At 56.3% G+C, this 26,419-nt stretch overlaps 1 protein-coding gene across 1 annotated transcript in view; it reads left to right on the top strand.

The window, feature by feature from the left end:
* The window catches only part of CACNA1E (calcium voltage-gated channel subunit alpha1 E), a 135,783-nt gene that overhangs the window by 96,093 nt on the left and 13,271 nt on the right, over positions 1-26,419 (top strand). The window contains exons 20-40 of the mRNA XM_075422516.1: positions 85-182; positions 3,243-3,299; positions 4,497-5,105; positions 5,202-5,476; positions 6,096-6,255; positions 6,793-6,922; positions 7,379-7,438; positions 7,769-7,875; positions 11,883-11,894; positions 13,823-13,919; positions 14,995-15,155; positions 15,564-15,701; positions 16,278-16,479; positions 16,678-16,842; positions 17,274-17,384; positions 18,523-18,606; positions 18,692-18,817; positions 19,018-19,083; positions 21,051-21,142; positions 21,598-21,763; positions 21,895-22,022. Of these exons, the coding sequence (XP_075278631.1) occupies positions 85-182; positions 3,243-3,299; positions 4,497-5,105; positions 5,202-5,476; positions 6,096-6,255; positions 6,793-6,922; positions 7,379-7,438; positions 7,769-7,875; positions 11,883-11,894; positions 13,823-13,919; positions 14,995-15,155; positions 15,564-15,701; positions 16,278-16,479; positions 16,678-16,842; positions 17,274-17,384; positions 18,523-18,606; positions 18,692-18,817; positions 19,018-19,083; positions 21,051-21,142; positions 21,598-21,763; positions 21,895-22,022 (3,044 nt within the window). The remainder of the gene's footprint in view (positions 1-84; positions 183-3,242; positions 3,300-4,496; positions 5,106-5,201; positions 5,477-6,095; positions 6,256-6,792; positions 6,923-7,378; positions 7,439-7,768; positions 7,876-11,882; positions 11,895-13,822; positions 13,920-14,994; positions 15,156-15,563; positions 15,702-16,277; positions 16,480-16,677; positions 16,843-17,273; positions 17,385-18,522; positions 18,607-18,691; positions 18,818-19,017; positions 19,084-21,050; positions 21,143-21,597; positions 21,764-21,894; positions 22,023-26,419) is intronic.

Below are 26,419 nucleotides of genomic sequence, written 5' to 3'. Positions count from 1 at the left end.
GCGCATCCCTCCCTGCCTCCGATGGCTGCACCTTCCCTTGAAACCCTGGCATCCCACTGAGCAACTCCCCTCTTTCCTCCACAGGACGAGCAAGAGGAAGAGGAGGCCTTTAACCAGAAGCACGCCCTTCAGAAAGCCAAAGAAGTCAGCCCCATGTCCGCCCCAAACATGCCAGCTATTGAGTGAGTGACCCCCCTAACCGCTACCCCGGTGCCCCCCGAGCCCAGCTGATATTCTCGGCAGGGTGGAGAGCTGCAGCAGAGCCTGACACGGCTGATGCGAGAAAAAGGGGTCCCCACGCGGGGTGACTCCCTCTCCGTGTGTCTGCCTAAGGATGGATGGAGATCCAGGAGCGTGCTCCCGGCAAGCAGCAGTGCCTCTGGAGAGGTGTCGGAGCGGGGACCAGGTCACCTTGCAGGACCTGGGCTTGCCCACCCCATCCCCAAGCAGCAGCCTCAGTGCTTGGGCATGGCAGAAATACACTAAAAGACACTTTCTGCCCCAAATGTACAGCTCAAACACACAGGACTGCTGCTAGGGGTGAGGAGGGAGGCTGGGGAGGAGGAAGGTATGTTGGGTTTTTCTTGAGGAGGGATGATATTTGTTCCCTGGGCGGAGCTGTGGGATTGCAGCCAGGGCTGGGGGAGAAGGGAGCAGCGGTATCTAAAATCTCCCGCGGGCTCCTTCCCTGGTAGCGAATGCAGTTATGAGAGATGGAGCAGGTTGGAAAAACCTCGTTTGATTGTACTGAAATTTGATTTGGGCAAGAAAAATACCCCCCAAACTACATAAACCCCCAGCATGGTGTTAAGAAGCCTTGTGTCTGCATTTCAGCAGAAGAAAATTCTGTTTTTTCCTTTCTAGACGCCTTTTTTCCCTTTATTTTGTAGCGTCATATGGTCTAAATCACATAAAACTTTCGAAGTCAACATTGGAACGAGGCGTTTTGATTTGTTTCCCAAAACAGTACATTTCAGTATGGCTGAAAGGAATTTTTTTTTTATTTCTTTTTTTATAGCATGTCTTCCCAGGGAATTTTAGGTTTCGTTATGCTTTGAAAGCCAGCCAAGCTCGTACACGGCAGAATCTCTTGCAGATTTGCCGAGAGAAACCGCTGTCCTCGGGCGAGTTCCCATCTGGGGGGCCAGAGGCAGCATTGGGCACAGCCCCCTCTCTGTCCTGGCAGCGGTGGGATGCGATGGTCCCCAATCCCGTGTGCGTCACCCATGCTTTTAGGGGCAGCAGGAGCTGGGGGTACTTGTAAGCCCTGCCTGGTCTCCCAGCAGTCGCAGACATCGCCTTGGTGTGGGGGTGATGGGAGATTCGTAATAAATCTGTGCCTGGCTAGGTATTGGGCGGGGTTACGGGAGAGTTGATAGAGTCTGTGTGTCGTGATCGGCTCTGGCTACCAGTGGGAACGTGTCGGATAAAGCGAGGAAGTAGACGGATTTAGGCTGCAGAAGAGGCTGGAGAATGGACAGACAGCAGAGAGGAAGAGGGGGAGATGGACTATGTTAGGGCACTGAAGGATTTGCCCATGCTGCAAGTCCCTGATCGAGTTTTCTAGCTGTTGTCAGATAGCGCTGGTCAGGAAAACAGATCTCTTGAACCTTTTGTTATTGTTCTAGTGGCATGGAAATCAGAGTTATTGATATTTGCAGATCTTTTTTCTAGCTCCTCCCTCTCGTCAGGGTGGGTAGTGTCAGGGGCAGGGACAGGAGTGTGATGTTGTGGGGGCAGCTACCTCCAGCATCAGGTCTGATGGGCTTTTAGTGGTGCTACACCAATGTCAGCAGCCGAGGAGGACCCGTGGGGCCACCACAGCAAGGGACAAGCCAGGGCAGAGCCGGTACCGAAAGGCTGAGCTGGAAACTCAGAGCGGTGAAGCCGAGCCGGTCTCTGCGTTTGGGTGTGCGCAGACACAGATGGCTTCATTTCTATGTGGGTACCCCGCGCGGGCAGGTTCGGTACATGCGTTCCTGCCTGCGGAGAGGTCCGGTGGTGCTTGGGGATGAGAGCTCCCACGTGGCCAGGCTGGTGTGGGCGGCTGCGGTGCCGATCGGAGTATTGTATTGGTACACGGGCGCCGTTGGTGCAGATGGCTCGGGGCTGGTTGGCGAGTGGGTGGCCAGATGGACGCATGCGGATGCTGTCATGTGTTGGTGCCTAACGCGGTGCGGAGATGCGTTTGAAAGGCTCGGCCACTAGCTGCGGGGACGGCGGCAGATCCCCACTCGCAGGTCCTGCCTGCGTGGCTCGGCTGTTCCCCCTGCGTGTGGCTGTCAGGGGGCTGTGAGGAGGCAATCGCCAGTGTGACTCACCCGGGGGCTGAGGGTATCATCGCACTCGCGGGCTGGCAGCGAGACATGTCCCGTGAGCTCTGCCTGCACGCGGGCGGTTGGAGTGCCTTTGCTTGCACGTCCTGCACGCGTGCGTGTGCACGGCATTTGCAAAAGCAAAACCTGTAAATCACCGCACCCACGTCTGCGTGCACCCGTGGCTCTTCACTTGCAGCTGTGTGGATCCAAATCTTTTCCGTGCTGGTACCAAGGATGAAGCATTGAACCTCCCCAGCTGCCTGAAGTCGGCGGGCGCTGACAGCCCTGCTAAGCTTCTCTGCGTTGGGGCTGCTTAGCTGGAAGGGGGTCTGCGGTGTCTCAGCCCCGGGCTTGTGCCTTGCTGTTGCTTCGCGTTCCCCTCTGCTGTCTCAGGGCAGCATCAACCCATGGTGATGGCTCCGAGCAGCTCGGGGCTGGCCTGATGCATCGCTTCCTCTGTCGAATTGCCACGTGTTGCTTGGGAGAAGTGACTTTGGAGCAGTTTGAAAGAGCTGTTAAATATCCAGGGATGTGCTGGGGCTTCTGAGGGGCCGTAGCCTTCACTGGTCTCCTCGTGCCGCTGCTGCACGGCTGGCCAGCGCGGGGAGTTCTCCACGGCCCCCACGAAACGGATCTGCATCCCCAGCACGAGCATCGCTGTGTGCATCTCCACGGAGGGCAGCGACGTGTGCCACGGTGGGGTGCGGGAACGCGGGTGCAGAGCGTGGGTGTGAGCACGGGCAGCTCACTGCTGGTGTGTAAGCACATGTGTATGGGGGGTTCGCTGCTGGCTGCTGCGCTCCGGCATCCCAGCAGCCATCGGCCAACAGGTTGCCCAGGGTGGGGGGACAGCTCTCTGCGTTGCCCAAATGAGTCGAAGGAGGGGTGAAGGTGGGCTTGAACCCGTTTGTTTTTCCTCCCCAGAAGAGACAGGCGAAGGAGACACCACATGTCGATGTGGGAGCCACGCAGCAGCCACCTGTATGTGGGCCGTGCGGGCGCGTGTCTGTGGCTCCTGTGCTTTCTGTGCGTCCGTGGGGCCAGGCTGCACGCCCCCCTCCGGGTCGTGTGCGCCTGCCTGTGTTCGGTGTGCTCCTTTGCACCCCTGTTTGTGTGCGTGTGGGCGTGCGCTCGCGGATTTCTGTGTGCCCTCGTGGTTCTGTGCGTGCCCGACCTCCCCGTCTGTGTCGGTGCGTGCCGCTCGCTGCCGGCGTGCAGCCGTCTGTGCTCTGGGGGTGAGTGGTCTCTGTACACGTGTGTGCTCGTGGGTGTTTCCGTGTGCCTCGATGTGTTGGAAAGAGCACGTCTGTCTTCTCCACGGTGTCTGTGTGCACATTTACGGCACAGCAAAGGTTTTGTAGAGTTGCCCAGCTGTCCCTAGAGGTCACCTGCAAGAAGGTAGAGAAGCCCAGCGCAGCTCCTTCCCCAATAACAGCGGAAACCGCTGCTCCCCAAGCTTTGGAGCAGGCTTCCCACCCAGGACGTGCCAGGCAAGGTGCTGTCCTGGCCGAGTGTAGCTGAGGGGGCCTCCTGTGCCCGGTGACATTCTCCGTTGCAAATGTCTCCAAGGGCCATCTCTCTCTGAGGAAGGCAGGTCTTGTACCTGGCATCTTTTCCCCTCCTACTTGTTGTCCTCATCCCACCAGGACGGCCACCCTTGCTGGCACGCTGGCTCTCGCGCCACGGTCCCCTGCACCTTGATTTGGACTGCTAGGGCAGTGCTGCTCTGAAAAGGAGCCCGGCTCTGAGGAGCTGGCAGAGCAAAGGCGTCCCCGGCTGCAGTGAGGGGACATTGCCCGTATTTAGAAAGGTGTCCCCAGGCAAGAGGAAGGCGGTCACTGCCTGGGTTGCTGGGGTGCTGGCTGCTCCCAGCAAGCTGGGCATGCTGCCTGAAAGCTTCAGGGCAGCTGTGAGGCTGCTGGGGCTGGTCCTCCATCAGCCTGGCGTCTCTGAAGGGACAGAAGCACAATTTCAGCCCCATTTCCAGCCCCTACCAGCCCCAGAGGATGCTGGAGAGCTCGGGACAATGCAGGAGCCTAACCCATAACCCTGGGACAACGTTTCCTTCTCCCTGGGACTCCCACATGAAATCCAGGGTGGACATGTCACCGGGTGGCTGAAGCACCATCAGCAGGGCGGGTGTCCTGGGCACCAACACTTTGCTGTCCCCTGTTGCAGGCGGGAGCGTCGCCGGCGTCACCACATGTCGGTGTGGGAGCAGCGCACCAGCCAGCTGCGCCGGCACATGCAGATGTCCAGCCAGGAGGGCATCAACAAGGCCGAGCCGCCCCTCGTCAACCCCCATGCCAGCATCTTCCGCAGGAAGAAACCAGGGGATGGCGTCACCCTGGAGAAATGCGCTGAGGAGCAGGGTGGCAAGGGCGAGCGGCCGCCGGCCGAGGAACCCGAGCAGCCAGCCCCGGGGGCCAACCCCAGCGGTGGTGAGGACGAGAGGAGCCCATCGCCCCGGGCCAAGCGGGACAAGGAGCTGTGGCACCAGAAATCGTGCCACGGGAACTGTGAGCCGGGCGAGCAGGACGGGACAGGAGGTGGCGTCGAGGACAGGGCGCGGATGAGGCAGAGCCAGCGGCGCAGCCGGCACCGCAGAGCCCGGATGGAGGGGAAGGATCCGTCCGGTGCCCTGGGGAGCCGCTCGGCCAGCCAGGAGATGGGTCTGGAGGAGGCCAGCCCCACGGAGGGGCCGCAGGATGGGGAGCGGTGCGGGGATGTGGCCGCAACAGAGGTCCTGATTGAGGGGGAGTCAGAGGCGAGCGGAGAGCCGGTCAGGTTGGTACCCGGGGAGCGCATCTACCAGTTCCCATTGCTACTTGTCTTCTCCCCTTATCTTCTCGCACCTCTTCTTCTCCCCCATCCCTCCTGCAGGACAAACGAGGTCCCTGCTGGCGATGCCGAGCTGGTTGGGACCATGGAGGAGGGGAGCCCCCCGCAAGCAGAGCCCGAGCCCCTCCGGGGGAAGACGGGGAGCCTGACAGAGCAGGACTGCGGCAGCCTGGACACCAGTGAGCAAGCACTGCTGGAGGCCAGCCGCACCGTCAGCCGGAGTGAGCCCGACCTCTCCTCCATCACCGCCAACACCGAGAAGGCCACGGAGAGCACCACCATCATGATCGATGTCCACGACTCCGCTGTGGTACAGAGTGAGGACCCGTCTCTCTTTCCTGAGCCCCTCTCCCAGCCCTCAGGGACCCTGTGGGGATGGAAAGCCGTTTGTATGGCTTTTCCTATGCACATCCATCCACTGGGGTAGGGGGGCTTTCCTTGCTGCTCCTGCAGCACCTCCCTCCAGCATCCCAGTTTTGCAGGAGAGCCCGAAAGCAAAGCTGATATGTAATGGTCCCCTGGGGATCTTCTCCCTGTCTCACACCCTTCCCACCTGCCCCTTCACCCAGTCCCTCCTTTTGCCTTCCTCCCCACCTGGGCAAGACACTTGCATCCCCTGTTTTTCCTGACACATCTGCAGCCTCCGCCCAGCTCGCTGCCGCTCAGATCCCTTAACAGCATCTTTGCTGTCAAGGTGAGCTTCTTTAGACGGTGTTATTAATTACAGCGCTGCGAAAGCTGGACTTGTTAATCCCCCTTTTGTCTGCTTCATCCCAGCATCTTATGTCTTGTCTTTCCCCTCTGGTCCCTCTCCCTGTAACGGCAGGGGGATGCAAAGCAGAAACTGGGGAGGGGGTTGTGTGTGCCTGGGTGGCAGGGGCACCCCAGGGTGCTGTCTGGGTGCAAGGCCGGGCAAAGGCTCTCGCTTTCCTGCAGTTAGCAACAAGACAGACGGTGAAGCCAGCCCCTTAAAGGAGGCCGAGACCAAAGAGGACGAGGAGGAGATGGAGAACAAGAAGCGGAAGAAGGAGAAAAGCGAGACGGGGAAAGCGATGGTGCCACACAGTTCCATGTTCATCTTCAGCACCACCAACCCGTGAGACATTTTTTGGACCGTAGGAGCCCCAAGCTGGGAAGGGATGCAAGGGGAAGGACCCCTAGACATCAATGACACCAGGGGATCCCCTTGGGAAGTGGGCTGAATATCTCTCAAAGAGCCTGGATAAGAAGCCATGGTGTTCCCTGAGCCTTGGCAGTGCTCTACCTTTGTGCCAGCCGCGCTTATGGTTTTCTCCTCTGAATGCTGATAGCTAGATGTGATATTTTATTCAACGCTTGTTACGTTTTTCTGCAGTTTTCTGCTCCCCCGTAGCTCTTGCCAAGCTCCAGCAGCCTGGAAGAGCAAGCACCCCAATTTGTCAGGGACTCTCCCTGGCTGGCCATGGGGTGTCTGGGGGGCTGGGACAGCTGAGCAAAAGGGTCAGCAAGCCCAAACTACCCATGGGCTCCCTTGTGTTGCTCCTCAGACCTTGCTGCCTGTCTTTCTGCCCTGGAAGCCGGCGATGTGGGGTGGGTTTTGCACGTGGGGCGTGCCAGGGGCTCACAGCTCAGGGTGCGGGCTGTCTCCCTGCAGGGTGCGGAGGGCTTGCCACTACATCGTGAACCTGCGCTACTTCGAGATGTGCATCCTCCTGGTGATTGCCGCCAGCAGCATCGCCCTCGCGGCGGAGGATCCCGTCCTCACCAACTCCGACCGCAACAAAGTGATTGCAAACCTCCCCTGCTCCCCCCATCCCGCAGGCAGAGGATCTGTAGGATCTTAGCTTCCGTGATGGGGCACATGTGGGACACGGAGCGGGGCGACTGGTGGGGTCTGACTTCTTTGCAATCACCTTCCCTTATAAACCCTGGAAATCCCTCTCAGCCTCCTGCACGCGGGATTTAAAGCCTTGGGGAGCAGACCAGGGTGTCTTGTCGATAGTAAAGTAGCTTAAACTGGGGAAATGCTGATGTTCACAGGGACTGCTATGGGGGAGCATGATTCTGGCTCGCAGCATGATTTCAGAGCCGCTTGCACCATGCAGGGGAAATGTTTCTCTCCTGCCTACTTAGGGTGGGTTTATGGCTGTCCTGAACCTCCTAAGGAACAGGCTGGGCTTGGGGCAAGCAAAACTGACCCTTGGCAGTGGCTGCAGAGCGCCCGTGCCCTCTCTCTGCAGGTCCTGAGGTATTTCGACTACGTCTTCACTGGTGTCTTCACCTTCGAGATGGTTATCAAGGTAAGAGCCTTTGCAGGTTGGCTGCTCCAAGGGTGCCGAATCCCGCAGCATCCTTGCAGCGGGTGGGAAACATCTCAGTTTTTCGGTTCTGGTCCTAAATTTGGAGACTTTAAAGTCTGGTTCTTAGCGGTGGGAGTTGAGAATGCTCAACGCCGCTTTTACCTGTCTCCAGGCTCCTAAAATACGATGCTTCTTGACACATACCTGGGGTCCAGGGTCAGGGCTGCTGCTGCCCAGCCATGTCCCTGTCCCCAGCACATCCTGCCTGCGGCTGCTTCCGAGCTGCTCCTTCCCTGCCTGTTTTTCTCACTGTTTCCCCCGTCCTTGTAGATGATCGATCAGGGCTTGATCCTGCAGGACGGCTCCTATTTCCGAGACCTCTGGAACATCCTGGATTTCATCGTGGTTGTGGGAGCGCTGGTGGCTTTTGCCTTGGCGTAAGTGGCCGTTGTCCTTGTCAGCTCTTTGCCTTCCCTTGGCTGGGGTGGGAGGACGATACAACTGTGTGTTATGACTACTAGACCCTGATTTTTTTTTTTTTATTATTTCTCTGCACCCTTTTGCTCTGTTTGTGGAATGGCTGCTGGCAGCAGCGTGTGGCTGCTCCAGAGGGATATTTCTCCCTGTTTGTCAAATGCTGTTGAGCAAGCAGGCAGGGGGCAAAGCAAAGCAAGTTGGAGATGCTAGGAAGAGATTGGTGGTGAAAGTGGACTTGAAAGAAGGTAGAAGAGGCTGTTAGGGAAAATAGACCTAAGGGTGGCAGAGCTGGAGCTACACGCTTGCTACACATCCCGGGGCTCATAGAGACAGCAAAAGGACCCGCCTGCTAGATGGAGCTGACCTCTGAGCACGTTTGTGCTGGAAGAGGTACCCTCGGACGGTGGTTTCCCTGCTGCTCCGAGGGGGAGCAGTGCCCCGGAGCCGTGCAGGGATGGGGATGCGGCTGGTGGGATTTGCGCCTGCATCCTCTGCAGCATCACAGCGCGGGCAGGGTGCTGCTCCTTTGCTCTGTGGGGTGTCCCTGCTGAGCATCGCCGTGCAGTGGATTTCTGGTACCGAGCTCGTGGCACCTGCGGTTGGGTCCTCCTCCGCAGGTGGGGTGCAGGGTGGCTCGATGTCTGCAGTGCCCATGCAACGGAGGGGAGAAGCATCCAGGGATGAGTTTCATGCTGCTCTGCCCTCCTCTGTGCTGCCGGCTGGAGCAGGCGGCGCGGTGTAAGCTTGAGGAGGGACGAGTGGGTGCCAACGTGATGCTCGCAGGCAAGGGGTCCCCCCATGGTCCCTGGGGGCCGTGGCACCACATCGGTGCCCGAGGAGGGAGAGGAGATGAGGCTCACGCTCCTCTGTCACGCTGTTGTTCTCTCTTTGTGCCTTTGACACTGGCGGTGGTGGCGTTAGTGCTGGTGAGAGGGGAGGGCCTGACTTGGAGCCCTGTCCTTGTCTGCAGCTCAGGTACCATGCGAGGCTCTCGGGGTGCCCGGGTCCGAGCCCCGAGGTTGCTCGATGCATTGCAGCCTGTAATCCCCCCCTCTCATCTCACCCCCGGCCCGGCGGAGGCTCCTTCCCCTTGCTCTCTCCCACTTCCACTCTTCCTGGCAATTTGCTTTTGTCTTCCTCACCCTCCTCACCCCTGTCCTCGCCCCGTGCTTTCATCCGCTGCTCTCTCCTCAGGAAGAGCGTGGGAGAATTCAGCTGGCTTGGTGCAGGGATGAACCAGCCCCTGGGCAGGGCGGGGGGCTGACCACAGACCCTGGCATGGAGAAGGGGCACGGGGCAGGTCCACCGGCTGGGGACGTTGCTCTGGGCCCCCGGGAGGCCACCCAGGCAACCACAAGGATGGATCGAGCATCTCCAGGGTCTGGCTGATCCCTCCTCTGCCAGGGCAGTCTCTCAGAGCATGTCTGGGGAAGGCTCAAGGGCTTCAGCAGCCTGAAGATGCCATGATCTGAGGGACTTTGGGAAGACAAGAGAGCCTTTTCCTTCTAAGGCACTTTTCATCAAGAATTTTTGATGGCTGAAGAAGGGTAGGTTGATGGCACAGCCTGCTCCCGGGTAGGCAGGTGTCCTCACTCCTGCTAGCAGTACCGTAGTTGGCTCTTACTGTCCCCTTGCCCTCATCCCACACAGATGGCATGGTTCCTGGGGTGGCCCCTGGAACTGGTGGGGTCCCCAAGTGCCAGCACCAAGCACACGGAGAAGCTGCCATGCCCCTTCCCACCCTGCTTGCCACCTGCCTGCCACCACTCAGCCTCCTGAGGGAAGGACAGGTCCCTTTGGTCACGGGGCAGCTGAATTCTCGAGGGCGAGCATCCCCATCCACTGCGGTACTGCACTCCACACACCCCCCACCCCGAGTAGGTCTTTGCATCTCCACGTACGTTTGTGACAAGCGTCTATGTCTCCTGCCCACTCTTGTAGCCATAGCTGGGTAGATACTGAATTGCTTGTGTTGTGGATGAGGGCTCTACATAATGTAAGCCTGCAGGATTGTCGCTCTCCCCCACGTCCAATGGTGGCTCCTGCTGGAGGACATGATCTCATGGCTTCGGGGGTGAAGAGAACAAAGGAACCACAGCGATTTCTGATGGGTTTATACATTATAAAGCATTTATAAGAACACCTGCTTCTCCCCTTGGCAGCCCATCACCGCCGTGGCCCTGGGAGCTGCAGGATGTTTACCAGCTATAAATGTCCCAACCCACCACTCCCCCTCCCTCCCTCCATTCTGGTCTGGAGAGGAAAACTCTGGCAGTGACATCTGAATCCCTCTCCTTTTCTTCTCCCTCCATGAGCTCCCCCTCCTCTCCTCCATGGTTCTGGGTGAGCAAAGCGATGCCCACAGAGCAGTCACATGGCTGAGAGCGGCTGGTGACTGGGTCCAGCACTGCTGGTAGAAGTGGTGCTGGGACATGCCATGCCATTCGGGTGCTCTGCCTTTTTTGCCTCCTCGCTGTGTTTTGGTTTTCCCATGGCAGCCCTGGGTTGCAGGAGGTCCCTGAGCTGGTCCAGTGGTGCCACCACTATCTGCTGGCCATCGGTGCCACATCAAAGTCACCAATAAGTCAGTGTCCACGAGTAAATCCATGTCTACATGTGCGGTCAGGTCTTGTCCACTGCCCCCTTGGAGCCTGCACATCTCTAGCAAGAGATCATCTTGGCTCGTCCATAGCTCTCCGTGTGGAAAGCTAATACGTCAATCCAAATGCAGCCTAAATAAAAAGCCCAATATAAAACCGTAAATCTCCAAAGAGTTCAAATTAAATTAGCTGAAATAACCAGAACCATAACTAAAGACCCTGCTTGCTTTTGCCTCCTGTAGCAGCCTCCGAGGAAGCCTTGCGCAGAGGAGCAGCGCTCGCTTGTGGCTTTGCAGAGCTGCCGAGAGGCGGTGATGCCTATGCCTGCGAGCTTGCAGCAGCAGGAAAGGTTGGTGGAAAGGTTGAGTGGTCACTGCGCAGCCCTCGTCATCTCGCCTGGTGAGCAAAGGCTGGAGTTTCTCCACCCAGAGGTACCCAGCAGAGCTGCCTCTTCCTTTACCGAGCAGCATCTCCTTATGGTTGTTGGCACCGGTGTCTGCAAGAAAGGGGGAGGCCTACGTACTGCAAGATAACCTGGTGTGAGGCCGGTCAGGACAGAGGTCTGGTATCCCACCACAGAAGTGCCGCAGAGTGAAGCTATCACCTTTTCAACACACCTTCCACTTGCTTTGCTAACAGGCAGCCAGAGCCTGAGATTTATGGTTTGCAAGAAATGTTTTAGTTTGTAGGCTTGCCCCCAGCAATGAGTCCTCTGCGTGCAAGTGGCAGGGACTGAGCTGAATCAGGGACAGAGGTTTGGTTACAACTGGGGACCGTGTAGACGGCCTTGATTTGTCCGAGTGGGTGTCCTGCTGGGTTGCAGGAGACTCTGTGCTGCAGCTCAGGCTCTTAATCGGTGGATTTGTTGATGGAGGTGATGTACTAAAGTTAGCCTGTCTGGATGGGAAGTATTGTGGCCTTGCAGGTAGGTTCCCTTGGAGGCACCTGCCTTTGGCTGGTTGGGACCAAGCCTCAAGGTCCCTCCCTGATTCCTGGCCAAGGAGGACCACGTGCCAGCCCACTGTCACCCACCTTCCCGCTCTCTGCGGGTTCTTTTTCCAGCAGAGGTTTCACCACGTGCCCCTCTCTCCCAAAACCTCCAGCAGGGAGGGCAGAGGCTCCCGACTCGCAGGACGAGTCCCTCGCTGGAGAAAAACCCCATCCTGGAGGGCACAACATGGTCTGCTCATCGTGCCTTTCAACCGAGGCGTGGGGTGGCAGAGGGCTGCCGCAGGGTCCCCGCACCCGAGGCTTCATTCATCCCTGTGCATCTCCCCCGCTGCTTTTCTTACTTTCTTCCTCTCTTCTCTCTTTTTCCCTCTCTCCGATGGTGCTGTTTGGTGGCTGCCGGGCTGGATCACCGACAGGAATGCTTTGGGGTAACTACGCTGCTCGGGTCACCGTGGGGTGCTGCCCTGGGGCGCGCAGGGGGACAGGCGCAGGCGGGTGTCTGTCTGTCTGGCGCCTGTGCTGACCCTTAGCTGCACTGGCAGAGACCGGAGTACGCTGCTCTGCATGCCCCCCTGCACTGCGCGGGGTGCATTCACAGCGGTGTGCTCCAGGAAAGGGCGGGAGGGATTTTCTTTGCAAGCCATGCAATTCGTTGCCTTCGGAGGAGAGTGCTTTCATCCTGGTTCTCAGCATCTGCACAGCACCCCGAGATGGTGTGAAGCATGCCCGGGCAAGTGGGGCACGGGGAAAGCCATGTCTGCTGCAGAGCTGAAGGCTCTGCCCCCGCGGGGGCTTTGCCTGCAGTGAAGCGCTGCAAGGACTTCAGCCCTGATGTCCTCCAAGGGCATGGATGCGGTTGATGCCAAGCTCAGGGGGCTGGGGAGAGCTCAGCCTTGGCTGTAGACACAGCCAGGCCAGGCTTTCCTCCAGGCGTTATCCAGCCCTATGTCCATATCCATGCTGGACCCAAGCAAATCCACAGGAGCTTTCCTAAGTCAGAAGATGTTCCTCCTCAGCAGACGTAAATCACTGCGGTTGAGTTGCCCTTGGTGGCAGCTTGCACCAGCTGAGCCTTACCCTCAGATCCTCACCTCAGCCCCCAGCCAGATGGCCCAGACACTTGCCCAGACCCTGGCACTGAGCAAAGCAGGAGATGGGAGGTGCACGGTGGGTCCCAGGGCTGTTTGTACAGTTGCTCCCTGTACGTTTGTGGGGCTGTGCTCCTAGGGAGGACTATTAATTAGTGGCTTTGATTACATCTCTTAATGATTAAGCCCATTGTTGTGCTCCTTGTTACATTAACCCTTGCAAAGGAGCTGCGTAATTTGGAGCATCTGTTGTTGTAAGTAATTTCCGTGATGTTTTTCGAAGGTGCCCGGTGGATACAAACTGTGCCACCTTCACCGGGACCCCTGTGCTCCATCCAGCGATCCAGCCCATGGCCTATAGTTAAAAGACAAGAAAAATAACTGGTATTGTGGTTGGATTAATCATCGTATTCAAAAAATGAGGGTCACGAGGGGGCTTTTTGAAATAATTCTACTGCTAAGCTCTACCTCCCTCGGCTGACTAGGGGTGGAGGCAAGCGCAGCTCTGATCTGGAGAGCGAAGCGAGGGCTGAGACGTTACATGCATCTGAGGTAGAGGACCAGGCTGACCGTGTTGGGTAGCACTGATGGAATAAGGCAGAAAGCCATAAGAGGCAGCGTTTGCGTGAACAAACCAAGCACAGAGCAGGTGCTTCCCCAGGTGAATGTAAGCACCATAAATCCTGAGTTTCAACCAGGATGGAAAACCCTTGGTGAGAGACCTGCATGTAGCCCCCATTGACTGCACCTCCCTTGTTTTACTATGAATTTCTTGCAACCGGTAGTAGTGGTAGAAGACAATTTGAAATGGTGGGGGCCTTTTGCAAGCCCCATCTGCAAATGGCACACGCCTGCAGTAGGGAAACAAAACTCCTGGCCATTGCTTGGGGAGAGCCTTGGGTTCCCTGCCCCAGCCCCGGCATCGCTCCCCTTCCCATAAGGAGGGGATTCATCCAGGTTGCTTCTCCCCAGCGAAGCAGAAAGGTGCTAATCCCGAGGAGGAGAGTATTGCTTTATTTCTCCTCTCTGCCAGCTGTCAGCATGTGTGTTGGAGGAGACTCACTGAGGCGGGCTGAGTGCTCAGCAGTCACACATTTGCGAGCGCTGGCCCCCACGATAGCGTGTGGGCCTCCCGTTCCCACCCTCATGCGGGCTGGAGGGGGGGTTGTCAGCTGTTGAAAACCCTCTGAGCATCCAGCCCTGGGTCTGCAAGGTTATCATCTCTCTCTTTCATTTCTGGGTCCGCGTGCCTCCCTCCGATGTGGTAGGACCAACAAGGGCCGGGATATCAAGACCATCAAGTCTCTCCGTGTTCTACGGGTTTTGAGGCCCCTGAAAACCATCAAGCGACTGCCCAAGCTGAAGGTAATGATTCCCATCTCCTGCCTTACGTCTGTCTTCTCCAGCATAGTCCAGTGGGTGCAAGGACCACGTGCATTGATTTGCTTCTGAGTGATGAACAAACAGCTTTCAAAGCATTTGATTTGTTTTAGGAGCCCGGTTTTCAAACACAGAGCCCTTCAGGCTGCTTCACATCTGGAGGTGCAAGGAGTTATTAAAAGCAAGCCTGGATCTCCACAAAGTGTCAGAGCTAGGTGCCAGGGAAAGTGGGGCTGGAGTGGACATGACGTAGCAAAGCCCAGATGCTCTCCTGATAAAACAGGCTGCCCCAGCTTTGGGAGAGCTCAGATCTCTTCCCAGGTTCATCATCTTTCCCACTCAAGCAGCTTGCAAACAGCTCGGGATTTTATGTGCTGTGCTGCCATGCTATTGCACCGGAAGGGGAATTCCTGTCTCAATAGAGGGATTATTTGTGCAGCACAGGTAGGATTATGGATTTCCCTACCTTAGCTGATGGAGTACAGAAATGAGTAAGAGACCAAGGAAGCCCTGTTCTTTTCTTACAAGGGGTTATTTGGCTGGTGGCTGAGGCATCAGGGTGGCACCCCAGAAACATGGGTTTTGATCACAGCTTTTCATCCTGATCAGTGGATGGATTCAGCCTGTGTTAGTTCATTTCTGGACACCTCTGTCTTCACCATGAAGCCAGAATAAGGACATTCCGGTCATTCTTAAAGTGCTCTTATTCGGGGTGATGCAAAACAAAGAAGTGTTTACTAATTGTCTTGAGTGCTGCTAATTGCATCCTTGGGGCGGTCCCCTGTCTGCTGCCCTGGTTGCAGAGAACGTTGGAGGACAGAAATATCCCTCCCTGCTGTTGTCTCAGGGGCTTCTTGGTGTCTATGTGTGTGTTGGGGGTACCCATGGTGTTAAACTTGCTCATAAATTAGCCCTTTGCCTGGGAGAAGGACCAGCTCTTTCCTCCTTTCCCCCCAGGAGTGGGAAATGTCTTTCCCCATGGTAGTCTTGAGGAAGGTTTCGGTCTTGCCCTTTGCCAAGACTGTGGGTTCCCCAAGGTGAGCTATGCCCTCTCCTGCAGGCCGTCTTCGACTGTGTCGTGACTTCCCTCAAGAACGTCTTCAACATCCTCATCGTCTACAAGCTCTTCATGTTCATCTTTGCTGTCATTGCCGTCCAGCTCTTCAAGGGGAAGTTCTTCTACTGCACTGACAGCTCTAAGGACACGGAGAAGGATTGCATGTAGGTGCCCTGTTCAGTAGGCCCGATGCTGCTGAAGGCAGGGTGCTGGGTAATGTCGTCTTTGGGTTCCCAGTTAAGTCCCTGGTCATGACTTGCTCTTGGTGTGGATGACTTGGGCTGAGCCCCATCCCCATTGCTGCGTCAGCGCTGTGCATCCTTGCATGGGGTGCAGAATGCAGAGCCACATATTTTGCTCCTGTTCTTTCCTCCCTCCCTCTTCCCTTTTTCTCTCCGCTTCTCTGCTTCCCCCCGGTTGTTATCCAGCCTCTTCCCATTTCTCCCTCCAGCCCTGCAGGAGGAGAGCTGTGCCCCCCACCGCACACACACGCTGCCCCTGGGGTTTAAAGCCACTGTCTCATAGTCTGGCAGTGTAAAAATCAGAGTCACCACTCTCTCCCAACCTTGCAGAGGCAACTATGTGGACCATGAGAAGAACAAGATGGAGGTGAAGTGCCGGGAGTGGAAACGCCACGAGTTTCACTACGACAATATCATCTGGGCTTTGCTCACCCTGTTCACAGTCTCCACTGGCGAGGGTTGGCCCCAGTGAGTATTCTGCTCCGTCCTCCCACCTTAAATGGTGATGGACATGTCTCCATTGGGGTGGCTGGGTTAGTAACTGGCTACACCCAGGTGGTACTGAGAGAAACTGCTGGGCAGGGAGGAGGAGAGGAAGGAAATTATGTCAGGACAAAACGGCTTTACCTCCCGTATAAGGTTTGGACGGTGGCTGGAGTTAACTTCTTTCTTAGGGAGCAAATAATGGATAATCCCTTCTCCTTTGTGGCCCTGAGGTATATTTTAGCTCGGTGTTGGAGAAGACTGTAGGACTAGCCCTTTCTTCATGCTCATGTGAGCTCAGGCAATTTTCTCCTCTGTATGTGGAGCACTGGAAAATCCATTTTCCATCAGGGGCAATGGCAAAGCACCGTAAAACAGGGTGTAGCCACTTAAAAGTGTCGTCCTTCTAAGGCAGGTTAAGACAGAGGTTTATCTTTATCGTTGTTGCAAGTGTGGACAGATAGAGCTGGCTGTACAAGACGGGTCCCGTGAGAAGTGCCGCATGGTGGCAGTCCTGATGGGCATATCTCTGGTTGCTTTTCTCCACCTGTCTGTCCACAGGGTGCTGCAGCACTCGGTGGACGTGACGGAGGAAGACCGTGGGCCCAGCCGCAGCAATCGCATGGAGATGTCCATTTTTTATGTGGTCTATTTTGTGGTCTTCCCTTTCTTCTTCGTCAACATTTTCGTGGCTCTCATCATCATCACGTTCCAAGAGCAAGGAGACAAAATGATGGAGGAGTGCAGTCTGGAGAAGAACGAGGTATGGTCTGGGGAGAGGGAAAGGAGGACGTTTCCATGGGTTTTCTGCAGCCTGGGAGCTTGGCGCTCCCTAGAAGTTGAAAAGGTGCAAGAAACCTGTGAGCCACCTGCCTGCCCAGCCCACGAAGGAAAGAAGTGTGGCAGCCACTGTCCCCGTGTTACCATCAGTGAGGGTCTGATGCACATTGTTTTATTCCAGAGGGCCTGTATTGACTTTGCCATCAGCGCCAAGCCCCTCACACGGTACATGCCCCAGAACCGGCACACCTTCCAGTACCGGGTCTGGCACTTTGTGGTCTCCCCATCCTTTGAGTACACCATCATGGCCATGATAGCATTGAACACCGTGGTGCTGATGATGAAGGTGAGCCGGTCAGGGTGAGTCTGTCCTGTTTGGGGTGGTGGGGAGAAGGGTGATCGGTCAGGACAGGACCAGAGGGTATTTTGATTGTTTCTGGGAGATGATTTGAGACACAGTCTGAGCACAGTATTTCCTCGGCACAGTCACCTGAGACACCACATGCCCCAAACTGGAGGCAAGATCTTCCCTAAACCAGATGACCCAAATGATCTGCACTTCTCAACTACTGCAGAAAGATCTGGATTTACTCTGTGCTTCCTTCTTAGCAGCAGTGGCAGCTGTCCTGGGAGAAGGGTGGAGAGGGGAAGGAGCAGACAGTCTTGAGGCACCCAGGGCAAGGAGTATGGGCCACTGCAGATCTTCCCTGGGACAGGCATCAGCCAAGAGGCTGGCAAGTCCCCTCCTGGCTAGCGATGTCTCTCTCTTTCCATCAGTACTACTCTGCTCCGTACACCTATGAGCTGGCCCTGAAGTACCTGAATATCGCGTTCACCATGGTGTTCTCCTTGGAGTGCATCCTCAAGATCATCGCTTTCGGCTTCCTGGTGAGTGGCTGCTCTTGTTCTTGATGAAGGTGTTAATTTGGAGGTTGGCAGCATGCAGATCACGGACAGAAGGTGTTAATAATGTGAGGTTTTTGCTATTTATTTTGGGTTCCAGCCTTAGAGCTGCTTTTAGGTTGGAATCGCTCCTTTGGTTCTCATGAAACTTCCCACTCCTGGATGCTGGTGGGGAAGCCGCACCAGTCACTTTACCTTTTGCCTCATTTCTGTGGTACTTTGATGCCTGGACAATGTATGTGCTGTGCAGCTGCTCTGCTAAAGCCAACTGCTGCTGCAATCCCTTGCCCCCGTAAGCCACGAGATGCCACTGCATTACTGTCCTTGAGCTGTGTCAGTTGGACCAGACCTGACCAGCAGTGAGACCTCCCTGCCTAATTCCCCATCCTCAGGTCCCCAGCTGCTCATTTAAGATTTGAATCATAGAATCATAGGCTGTTTTGGGTTGGAAGGGACCTCTAAAGATCCTCTAGTCTAACCTCCCTGCAATAAGCAGGGGCATCTTCAGCTGGATCAGGTTGCTCAAAGCCCTCTCCAACCTTCAGTGTTTCACAAGACGAGGCATTTGAAACCATGGACTGCCTTTTCTTCAGCTATTTGTTGCAGCTTATGAGCAACTGTTGGATTTGCTCTTTCATAGCTTCTTTCCTGTTTCTAACCCCCACTGGGAGATGAGATCCACTAGCGGGAGGGTTTCTAGGCACCCTCCCAGCTCCCAGCATCTCCATCTGTGGTCAAATACAGTTTTACACCAGCTGCCGCACAAACATCAGAGGCTGAGGTATGTCCACGTGCCCACAAAGAGAAGGATAAAGCAGGCTCATGGCTGTGAGGGCTGGCATGATGAGCCATTGCAGCCTGACCAGGGCTGGCTGTGGCTGCCTTTCCCACTCCCATTCACCAAAGTGGCCTGCTGGATGCATGAGTCATCCCCAGGAGAAGCTGCTCACTGCAGACACACTCAGGTCTGCCACTGTCTCAGACACAAGATGATGCTCCAGACCATGGCTGCATAAAAATTGGCACTGTTGCCCATGAGCAGCCTTGGCCCACGGCCCAGTGCCCTTCAGACCTGTTATGCCCAAGCTCAAACCCACCTTCCCTCTCTCCTTTCCTGTCTCAGAATTATTTCCGGGACACCTGGAACATCTTTGACTTCATCACCGTCATTGGCAGCATTACAGAGATCATCCTGACAGACACCAAGGTGAAGCAGGGGCTGGGAGAAGTGGGGTGAACCGCTGTAGGGTGGGGGGCTCCCACCTCTCTCTGACCCTCTCCTCTCCTCCCAGCTGGTGAACACCAGCAGCTTCAACATGAGCTTCCTGAAGCTCTTCCGGGCTGCTCGGCTCATCAAGCTGCTGCGCCAGGGTTACACCATCCGCATCCTGCTCTGGACGTTCGTGCAGTCCTTCAAGGTAAGTCACGTGTGCCCTGGTCTCCCCCGGCTCATGGTGCTGGGGTGCTGCTCCCAAATTCAGGCTGCTCACAAGGTCTTGCTGACTTGCTGGCTTGTAGGAGAGATGGATCGGCACAGTCTACCCACTCGTTGTGCTTTTTGTCCTCCTCTGGAGCTGGACCTGTGCTGAATGAGATGACTCATGTGCTTCTCTTGCAGGCCCTCCCCTATGTCTGCCTCTTGATCGCCATGCTTTTCTTCATCTACGCAATCATTGGGATGCAGGTGAGCACAGACCTCTCGGTGCACATTCCTCTGGCGTGGACAGGCTGGATGAGCATGTCCTCAGCATTATGCACAGCAGCCAGCCTTGTGCCTGCCTGTCGTTGCTTCACTTGGTCACGGTGTCTGAGAAGGTCCTGAGGGTGGAACACCTTGTATGGGAGCTGCAGACCCGCATGCCCTGGAGGACCTGTCACAGGCTAGTTTGGTCAAGCTCCACAGCTGCCTTCCCTACTTGTACCCATGGAGATGTGGGCCCTGGGGACTCAGCTGGGCATCCGGTGTGTCAGCTGCTTTCAAATCGCCACCCCTTTGTTTCATAGGCACTTCAATTTTAGAAATGACACCCCATCTTCAACTCCCTAGCAGCCCCCAGAGATTGCTTTCACGCTTAATGGACCTGGCAAGCAGCCTTCTGCCTTTCCCATCCAAACAGCTGGGTCACAGTGGTGATCCCTGCAGCCCGCCGTCCAACTTGTCCCTCCGCAAAGGGGTGGTCTGATGGTCTGCTTGGGCTCTCGTGCTTAGGAACCTGCAATGACCGACCAGAAGGTGGGAGGTCTGCAGAGCATGGGAAGATGTGAGCTCTTCGGGCTCCAGCTGGTAGATAAGAAGCATGTGAGATAAAACCCTCAGCGGCACACGTGCTGCGGGGCTGGCTCGGTTCTGCAGTGACTAAATCCCACGCTGAGGATCTGAGAAAGCATCTTTGACGGGGAGCGCTCGGGATCTGGAGCCGCTCCACAAGCGAGCCACCGCAGTACCCCACGCTGTTGCCCGATGTGCGCTGCCAGGACGGGCAGATTTTTGGGAGGCAGTGGGCAGCGTGGTGGCCCCCAGCTCGGGCTGCTTGGCAGCACTGGTGTTTAGTCTCTTCCACCCCCTTTCTCCCACCCTGAGAGTCGCGTGGCTGCTTTCAGCTGCTCTGTCCTACACATCTCAGCACCGGCTCCAGGTGTTCTCCTTGCTAAACAACCACCATCTGACTCAGTCCCCCTCCCTGCTGTGTGGTAGTATTTGATTTTTATTTTTTTTTTAACACCATTGTGAACAAATCCCCAAGCAGTAAAGTCTGTGGGCGTTATTTGAGCAAAATAGCTGGAGGCAGAAAATATTCTATAATTACACATTCCAAAAAACCTGTACAGGGAAAAAAATACTCCGCAGTTAGTGTATTTTTAGGTTCAAGGAAAGCGGAATAAATATTTAACCAGTAATAACAGCACATTTTTCCTATTTGAGGCACTTTACGAACATTCGTTCTGTCCTACCATGGCCTTGGCTGTGGGTCTTTATTAGGATATTGTCCATGCGTGGGGCTTCATTGCCTCTTTTGGCCCTGGGGATGGTAGTCCCCAGTGTCTGACTGTCTGTGGTGGGTCAACAGTCTGTCCCTCCCTCACTGAGCCTTTCCCCACCCTGTTTGCACCGCTCTGCCCAGCCCCGGCATCACGAGCCAGTTCCACACCAAAGCAAAGGGTTTTGGGAGGTTCCAGGACCAGGATCCAGCACCCCTCGTCCCCGCACCTCCAGCACGCTCGGGACTGCCGGCTGCCAGTGCGGTGCTTGGATGCTGCCCGTAGCACAACAGAGGGACGGATGCAAAGCAGTTGAACTCGGTTGATCTCAGGTCCTTCATGCTTCTGTTTCCATGGCAGCTCGGCCTCTCGCAGCCTTTGCCGCCCACCACAGATCCCTGCTGAGGAGAGGAGAGGAGAGTCGCCTTCCCCGACGTCTGCTCGGTGCCAGCTCCTCGGTGTGCTGGATGTGCACTGGCAGGCGTTTGCTGGGGTGCTTTTCCATGGGGGATTGCACAGAGAGGGTGGATGTTGACTGCTTTGGGGGCCAGCTGTGCTATGATGATGGACTTGGGGCAGGATTGGTCCCTGCAGAGGAGGAGAATGTGCAGCTGCTTCCCTAGGTGCCAAGCTCTTGCTGGAGTAACTGAGCCCTTTTTCTCTCTCCTGTAGGTTTTTGGCAATATCAAACTAGATGAGGAAAGCCACATTAACAGGCACAACAACTTCCGTAGCTTCCTGGGCTCCCTCATGCTCCTCTTCAGGTGAGCAACCATAGAAAGCTCTTTTGACAGCATTTCTGGGAGCAGGCGTGCCAGGAGCTGGGCTGGGCAGGTTCTCACTGTTTGGTGGACATCAGCTTTTGGTGCTAGAGAGCAGCTGGGCAAACACACAGCCACGGGAGCTCAGGAACTCCTTTTTTCCCCCCGCCTACTCTGCCCCCAGAAAAGGATGTCTGTCTCCCAGCTGTTTGGACCAGCTGGCCGGGGGCAGTTGGCCCCACGTGCCAGGAGCTACACCCTGGCACGGCTGCACTTGTGTGGGTCCAGCTCGGTTGCTGCTGACCCAGTGCCTTGCTCCTCTGCGTGCTGGAAATGTGCTTAATTCTGGCAGTGGGTTGCACAGCTTATTGTGAGGCTTCTCCTGGGGGGGGGGACATCCTGCCCCGGCTCCATCCCGTGCCACCACGAGCTGCTGAGCACGGCTGTGTTGGACGCAGGAGTGCCACAGGAGAGGCATGGCAGGAGATCATGCTGTCCTGCCTGGAGGGCAAAGGCTGTGAGCCAGACACAACGGCGACGTCCGGGCAGAACGAGAATGAGCGCTGCGGCACCGACCTGGCCTACGTTTACTTTGTCTCTTTCATCTTCTTCTGCTCTTTCCTGGTGAGTTCCTCCTCCCTGAGAGCCTTGGGGTCCCTCTCATCAGCCCCCCAGCCTGCACTCCTGCCACAGGGTCATCTCTGCTCCCTCTCCCCCTACTTTCCTTTCTCTCTGCCTTTTTCCCTTTCACTTAGATGCTCAACCTGTTCGTGGCAGTCATCATGGACAATTTTGAATACCTGACTCGGGATTCCTCCATCCTGGGACCTCACCATCTAGATGAGTTTGTCCGGATCTGGGCAGAGTATGACAGAGCAGCGTGGTATGTAGCCAGCTCCTTCTCTCTCAAGCAGCCTCTCAGAGATGGTTTTAAACAGACGTCTCTGTGTTTGGCTATTGGAAACCAGCTGTGATGCCTGGGATAGTCAGGGAAGGGCTGCTCTTGCCCGGGGTGTTACAAGGGCAGCAGCCAGTTCCTACAGTGCCTGGTGGCACAGGCGTCCTTGGTGATGTTCATGGTTTGACATGGTGTTTCTCCTGAGTGCTGGAGGTTCCTGCTCTTCCTCTCCTCCCCAGCCAGCGGGCAGGTCCCTCTCAGCCTATTTCCCTGTCCCCATGCACCAGCTGGGTGCCTCTGCCCTAAGACCAGCTCCATCGTCAGGTCCCCATCACCCACAGTTCCCCATCGGAGCAGCGCTGCACGTGTCTCCGTGGGGAGATGCTGGGGGTCCGCTGGGCTCCTGGCAAGTCGCCTGTGGAAGGCCTTGTTTCAGGTGTGTTTGATGGGCTTGGGGAACTGTGTTCTTACGCTGGCCAGCCTGCTCACCCCTCTAGAGGCAAGAGGACTTTGTTTCCTGCACTCATCTCTTTGCTGGCGAGGACCGCAGCAAACTGGGTTCCCGTTTGCAGCCAGCAGCCCATTCCCAGCAACAGGACGAGTCCGCAGCAGCCATACATACTCTGGGTGGCCGGGCTTTGGTTCTGCTCCTGCTGCAGAGGAGTTGCTCTCCACCGCTCCTCCCAGGGTGGTCTGGAGCATCCCTAGGACAACGTGGAGCCCTTGGCAGCTCTGGGAGCATGTTTGCCCTCCACTCAGCCCCAGCACCATGGGGGTGCCTTTTGTGGCCCCTTCCTCACTCCTGCAGCCCAGGGGCAGCCTCTTTGGAGTCAGAATCCACCACTGCTGTGCTGCGGACTGTGGGCGATCTTAGCTTGGCAGCCACACACGCTCCCTTTGGAGACTCTTCACCTCCACTGCTAATGTCCTGCCCCTTGCGAGACCTGCTCTAGCCAAGATATTTTTTTATGCCTAATATCATCAGCTCCTGGCATGTTTTCCTCCACCATTTCTGTCCAACCCTGTGCAGCTCAGTGCTGGCCAGGTTCCTCCCCTCGTAGCCTCCTTCAGCACTCTTGCTGCTGTACAAGGCCCCCATGGGCAGGTCAGGTGGGTTTGCTTGTTAACGGGTCAATATGCCTTGTGCAAGGGGGAGAGGTCAGCATGGGTGGTTAGATGTCCTGATAGACAACTAGAGAAGGGAGAGGAGGTGAGAGCAGTGAAACATCCAGCTGCTTGGTGTGGAGTTTCTCACATGTGACTTTTGGGAAGGATTTCCTCACACCAGGCACTTCATTCACTCTTTTCCCGCACGCTGGTGGCCGGGATCTCCAGGACAGTCACTGTAAAAGCATACTTGAGCTGTCCTATCGATGCCATGCACCCCTCTGATTTCTGAGCAAGCTGTGCTCTTTCATCATGATATGTAACCAGTGGTGAGGGGACATGCACAGGAACTGGTGTGGCTGGGCCCACAGGGGCATCCCTGGCCCCTGTTGCTGGGTGAGGAACGGGTGAGTACATCCAAACGGGTCCCAGCACCTGAGTGGAGCAGCAGTTCTGCATCCTGACACAGGGACCATCACACGCAGGTTTCTCAAGGAGACCACTCAACACCATGGGGGCTCAGGGATGGGTTTTGTCTAGATGGTTGGATTAACTCTGGCCAGTGATGGAGAGGGAATGGGACAAGAGCAAGGAGAAACCAGAGGCAAAGGCTCTGGGTAGGACGGTGATGCTGATCTTTGCCTCCTTGTGTGGTTTCCCTCAAAGCTTGTCTAAGGATGCCCAGGAGGCTGCAGCATGCTGCACCTCAGCACTTCCACCCCACATGGTCCTGCTTCCCAAAGGGCTCTGGTCTGGAGCGGAGTGGGGAGCTCAGCATCCGAAGGCCCCTGCACCCTCTCCTGCCAGCTCTCTGCCTCGTGATTTCAACTGGTGCAGGAGGGATACGGGCCGTATCCTGCGATGACTGCACCCAGGTCTGGGGAGATGTTCTTTTGTGGGGGAGAAGGGGTGTGTATATGGGAGGGTTTGCTTCTAATAATGTGTACCCTTGGCAGAGCGTGGTCTGGTGGTCAGAGCACAGGACTGGACCACGAGAGACCTAGGTGCTAGTGCCAAAGCCACCAGTCACCTGCTGGTCACATTATCTCTCCCCGTCTCAGGTTCCCCAGATGTTGGAGATACAAATGACTCAGCTGCCAGCCTCCCTGGGACCAGAGAGCTGGCCAAGTGAAGACAGTCTCTTTGGTGGTGTGATGGGACACAACTCCATCAAAAGGGCTCGTGGTGGCTAGAACCCAACCAAACTGCAGGCTCACCCTCATCTAGAATCCCAGCCCTCTCCCACCAGGTGTAGGTGGCCAAGGACATGACGAGGAAGGGTGATGGGGTGGTGTCCACTGCCAAAACCATCCTTCTCCAGGGTCAGCATGGGTCAATATGAGGAGGTGTGAGCTGACTCATGGTGGAGAAGACAGCAGCTGACGCTCACAGCTTTCCCCTCTCTGGGTCTGACAGAGCCAGAAGGAGATGAGCCGGGCACCCTGGGGTCTTGCCCTGAAGACAGCGCCAGCATCCCCCAGTTAAGCTCTCCACTGTCCTCTCCACCCTCTCAGTGTCCTATTAACCCACCTGTGCTTCCTTTGCAGCGGCAGGATCTCGTATAAGGATATGTACAAATTAGTACGGGTGATCTCGCCTCCTCTGGGCCTAGGAGAGAACTGCCCCTACAGGGTGGCGTGCAAGGTTTGCCTCCCAGTCCTCCGCCACAACCTGGCCACGGGACGCACCATCCACCCCTCCTTCCCCCCTGCTCCACCGCCACCGCACCTCCCGAGGGAACCCTGACGTTGCTTTCCTTCGAGTTTAAAGAGGTCCGCGGCCTCCCAGAGCCAGCAGCTGTCCCCCTCGAGGGGAGGCACGAGTGGGGCCAGGGCGGGCTCAGAGCCTCCTGGGGTGGGTTTCGACAAATTGCATCCCCCAGCCAGTCCCCCGCCCCGGCTCCATTGGCGTAGAGAGTCCCTGAAAGGTGCCGGGCCAAATGCCACCATCCCTGCTTGGCTTCTCAAAGTGCCTTCACACAGGAGGAGGAGTTTTTTTTTTTTGGGGGGGGGGGGGCTTAGGTGTGGCTTGCTCCTGGGGAGGGAATGGGGGAGCAAAGGCAGGAGGATGTTGGAGGCTTTGCCGCTGTTCTGGAGAGTGAGAACCAGGGGGAGGACGGGGAGGCCAGGGTGACCCCTTTCCCCGGGGGCTGCCGTGCTGTCCCCAACAGATTCTTCCTCAGGTGTGGCACTTGGATGACAAAAGGCCATGTCTCTGGGGAGCAGAATTCTTGCTGGTCTTGCCCATAGCTTGCTGGACCTGCTTGGGAGGTGGTGGCATCAGGGCGCATCTCTGGAGCTCAGCAGCTCCTCTCCCTCTGCTTGAGCCAAGCTCCCGGCTGCTGGCCATGAGTCCATGGCAGCGATTTGGCCTCCTTGTTTCTCTCTGACTTGCATGGGGGTTTTTTAAATTATGTTTTGGGGTGACAGTTGAGCAAAATCCTGCACCTGCCTCCTTCTCCGAAGTGCCACAACACCTATGTCTGTGTCCGTGTCATGAAAGGATGAACTGCAGAGCTTGTTCTTCCCTCTGCATCCTTCACAGCACCTGAGGAGATGTACGAGGGAAGCTCAGATGCCCCTGGCCCTTGATCTTGGCTGTGCAGAGGAAGAGGGTTTCTTGGTGCAGCATGGTGTAGCTGCCACAACAGAAATGCTTCTTCCAGCCAGTGTTCCTGGAACGGGTCTGTCACCTCCACAGCTGGTCGTGGGGATGATGCACACATTTGAAATCTTGGAGTAGACCACCAGAAGTAAAGCAGAAAAAGCAAGACAAGGCCTGGATGCTCAGTCATCTCGCTTACGAAGAGGTATTTAGGGATAGCAGATCTCTTGCAAGAATCTCAGATAGCCCATCTGTTCAAGGAGGGCCTTCTTGCAGTCTTTCCACTCTTCTCTATTGCATCCCTAGGAAAGGATGGCAGCTTTGCTGGGGACACTTGCTCAGGTTCCTGCAGACAGAAGATACCTTCAAGAGGAATTTCTAGTCTTTGTTGACCGATATCAGGGCTTCACTGGCAAACGCTCTCCCAAGCTGGATCACTTGGTGCCCAGAAGGGTACCTGTAATGCTTTCTGGTAAGAGGGAGCTCTCCTGCAGCCTGGGCTTTCTGCTGGCTCTGTGGGATAGACAGAGCAGTGAAGGTGGATAAACACAAGCGCAGGTGGAGGCAGAGAGAGTGAGACCTGGTTCTGCTGCTGTGTGAGTGAGACTAGCCCCATGTCTTCCTTGTGTTAGCTCGGTCTCGTCCTCCCTGTGTATAGGGTATTTCAAGGA

Source organism: Opisthocomus hoazin, chromosome 6 (assembly GCF_030867145.1).
Source record: "Opisthocomus hoazin isolate bOpiHoa1 chromosome 6, bOpiHoa1.hap1, whole genome shotgun sequence".
NCBI classification, from domain to species: domain Eukaryota; kingdom Metazoa; phylum Chordata; class Aves; order Opisthocomiformes; family Opisthocomidae; genus Opisthocomus; species Opisthocomus hoazin.
This window is presented reverse-complemented; position numbering and strand designations above follow the sequence as displayed.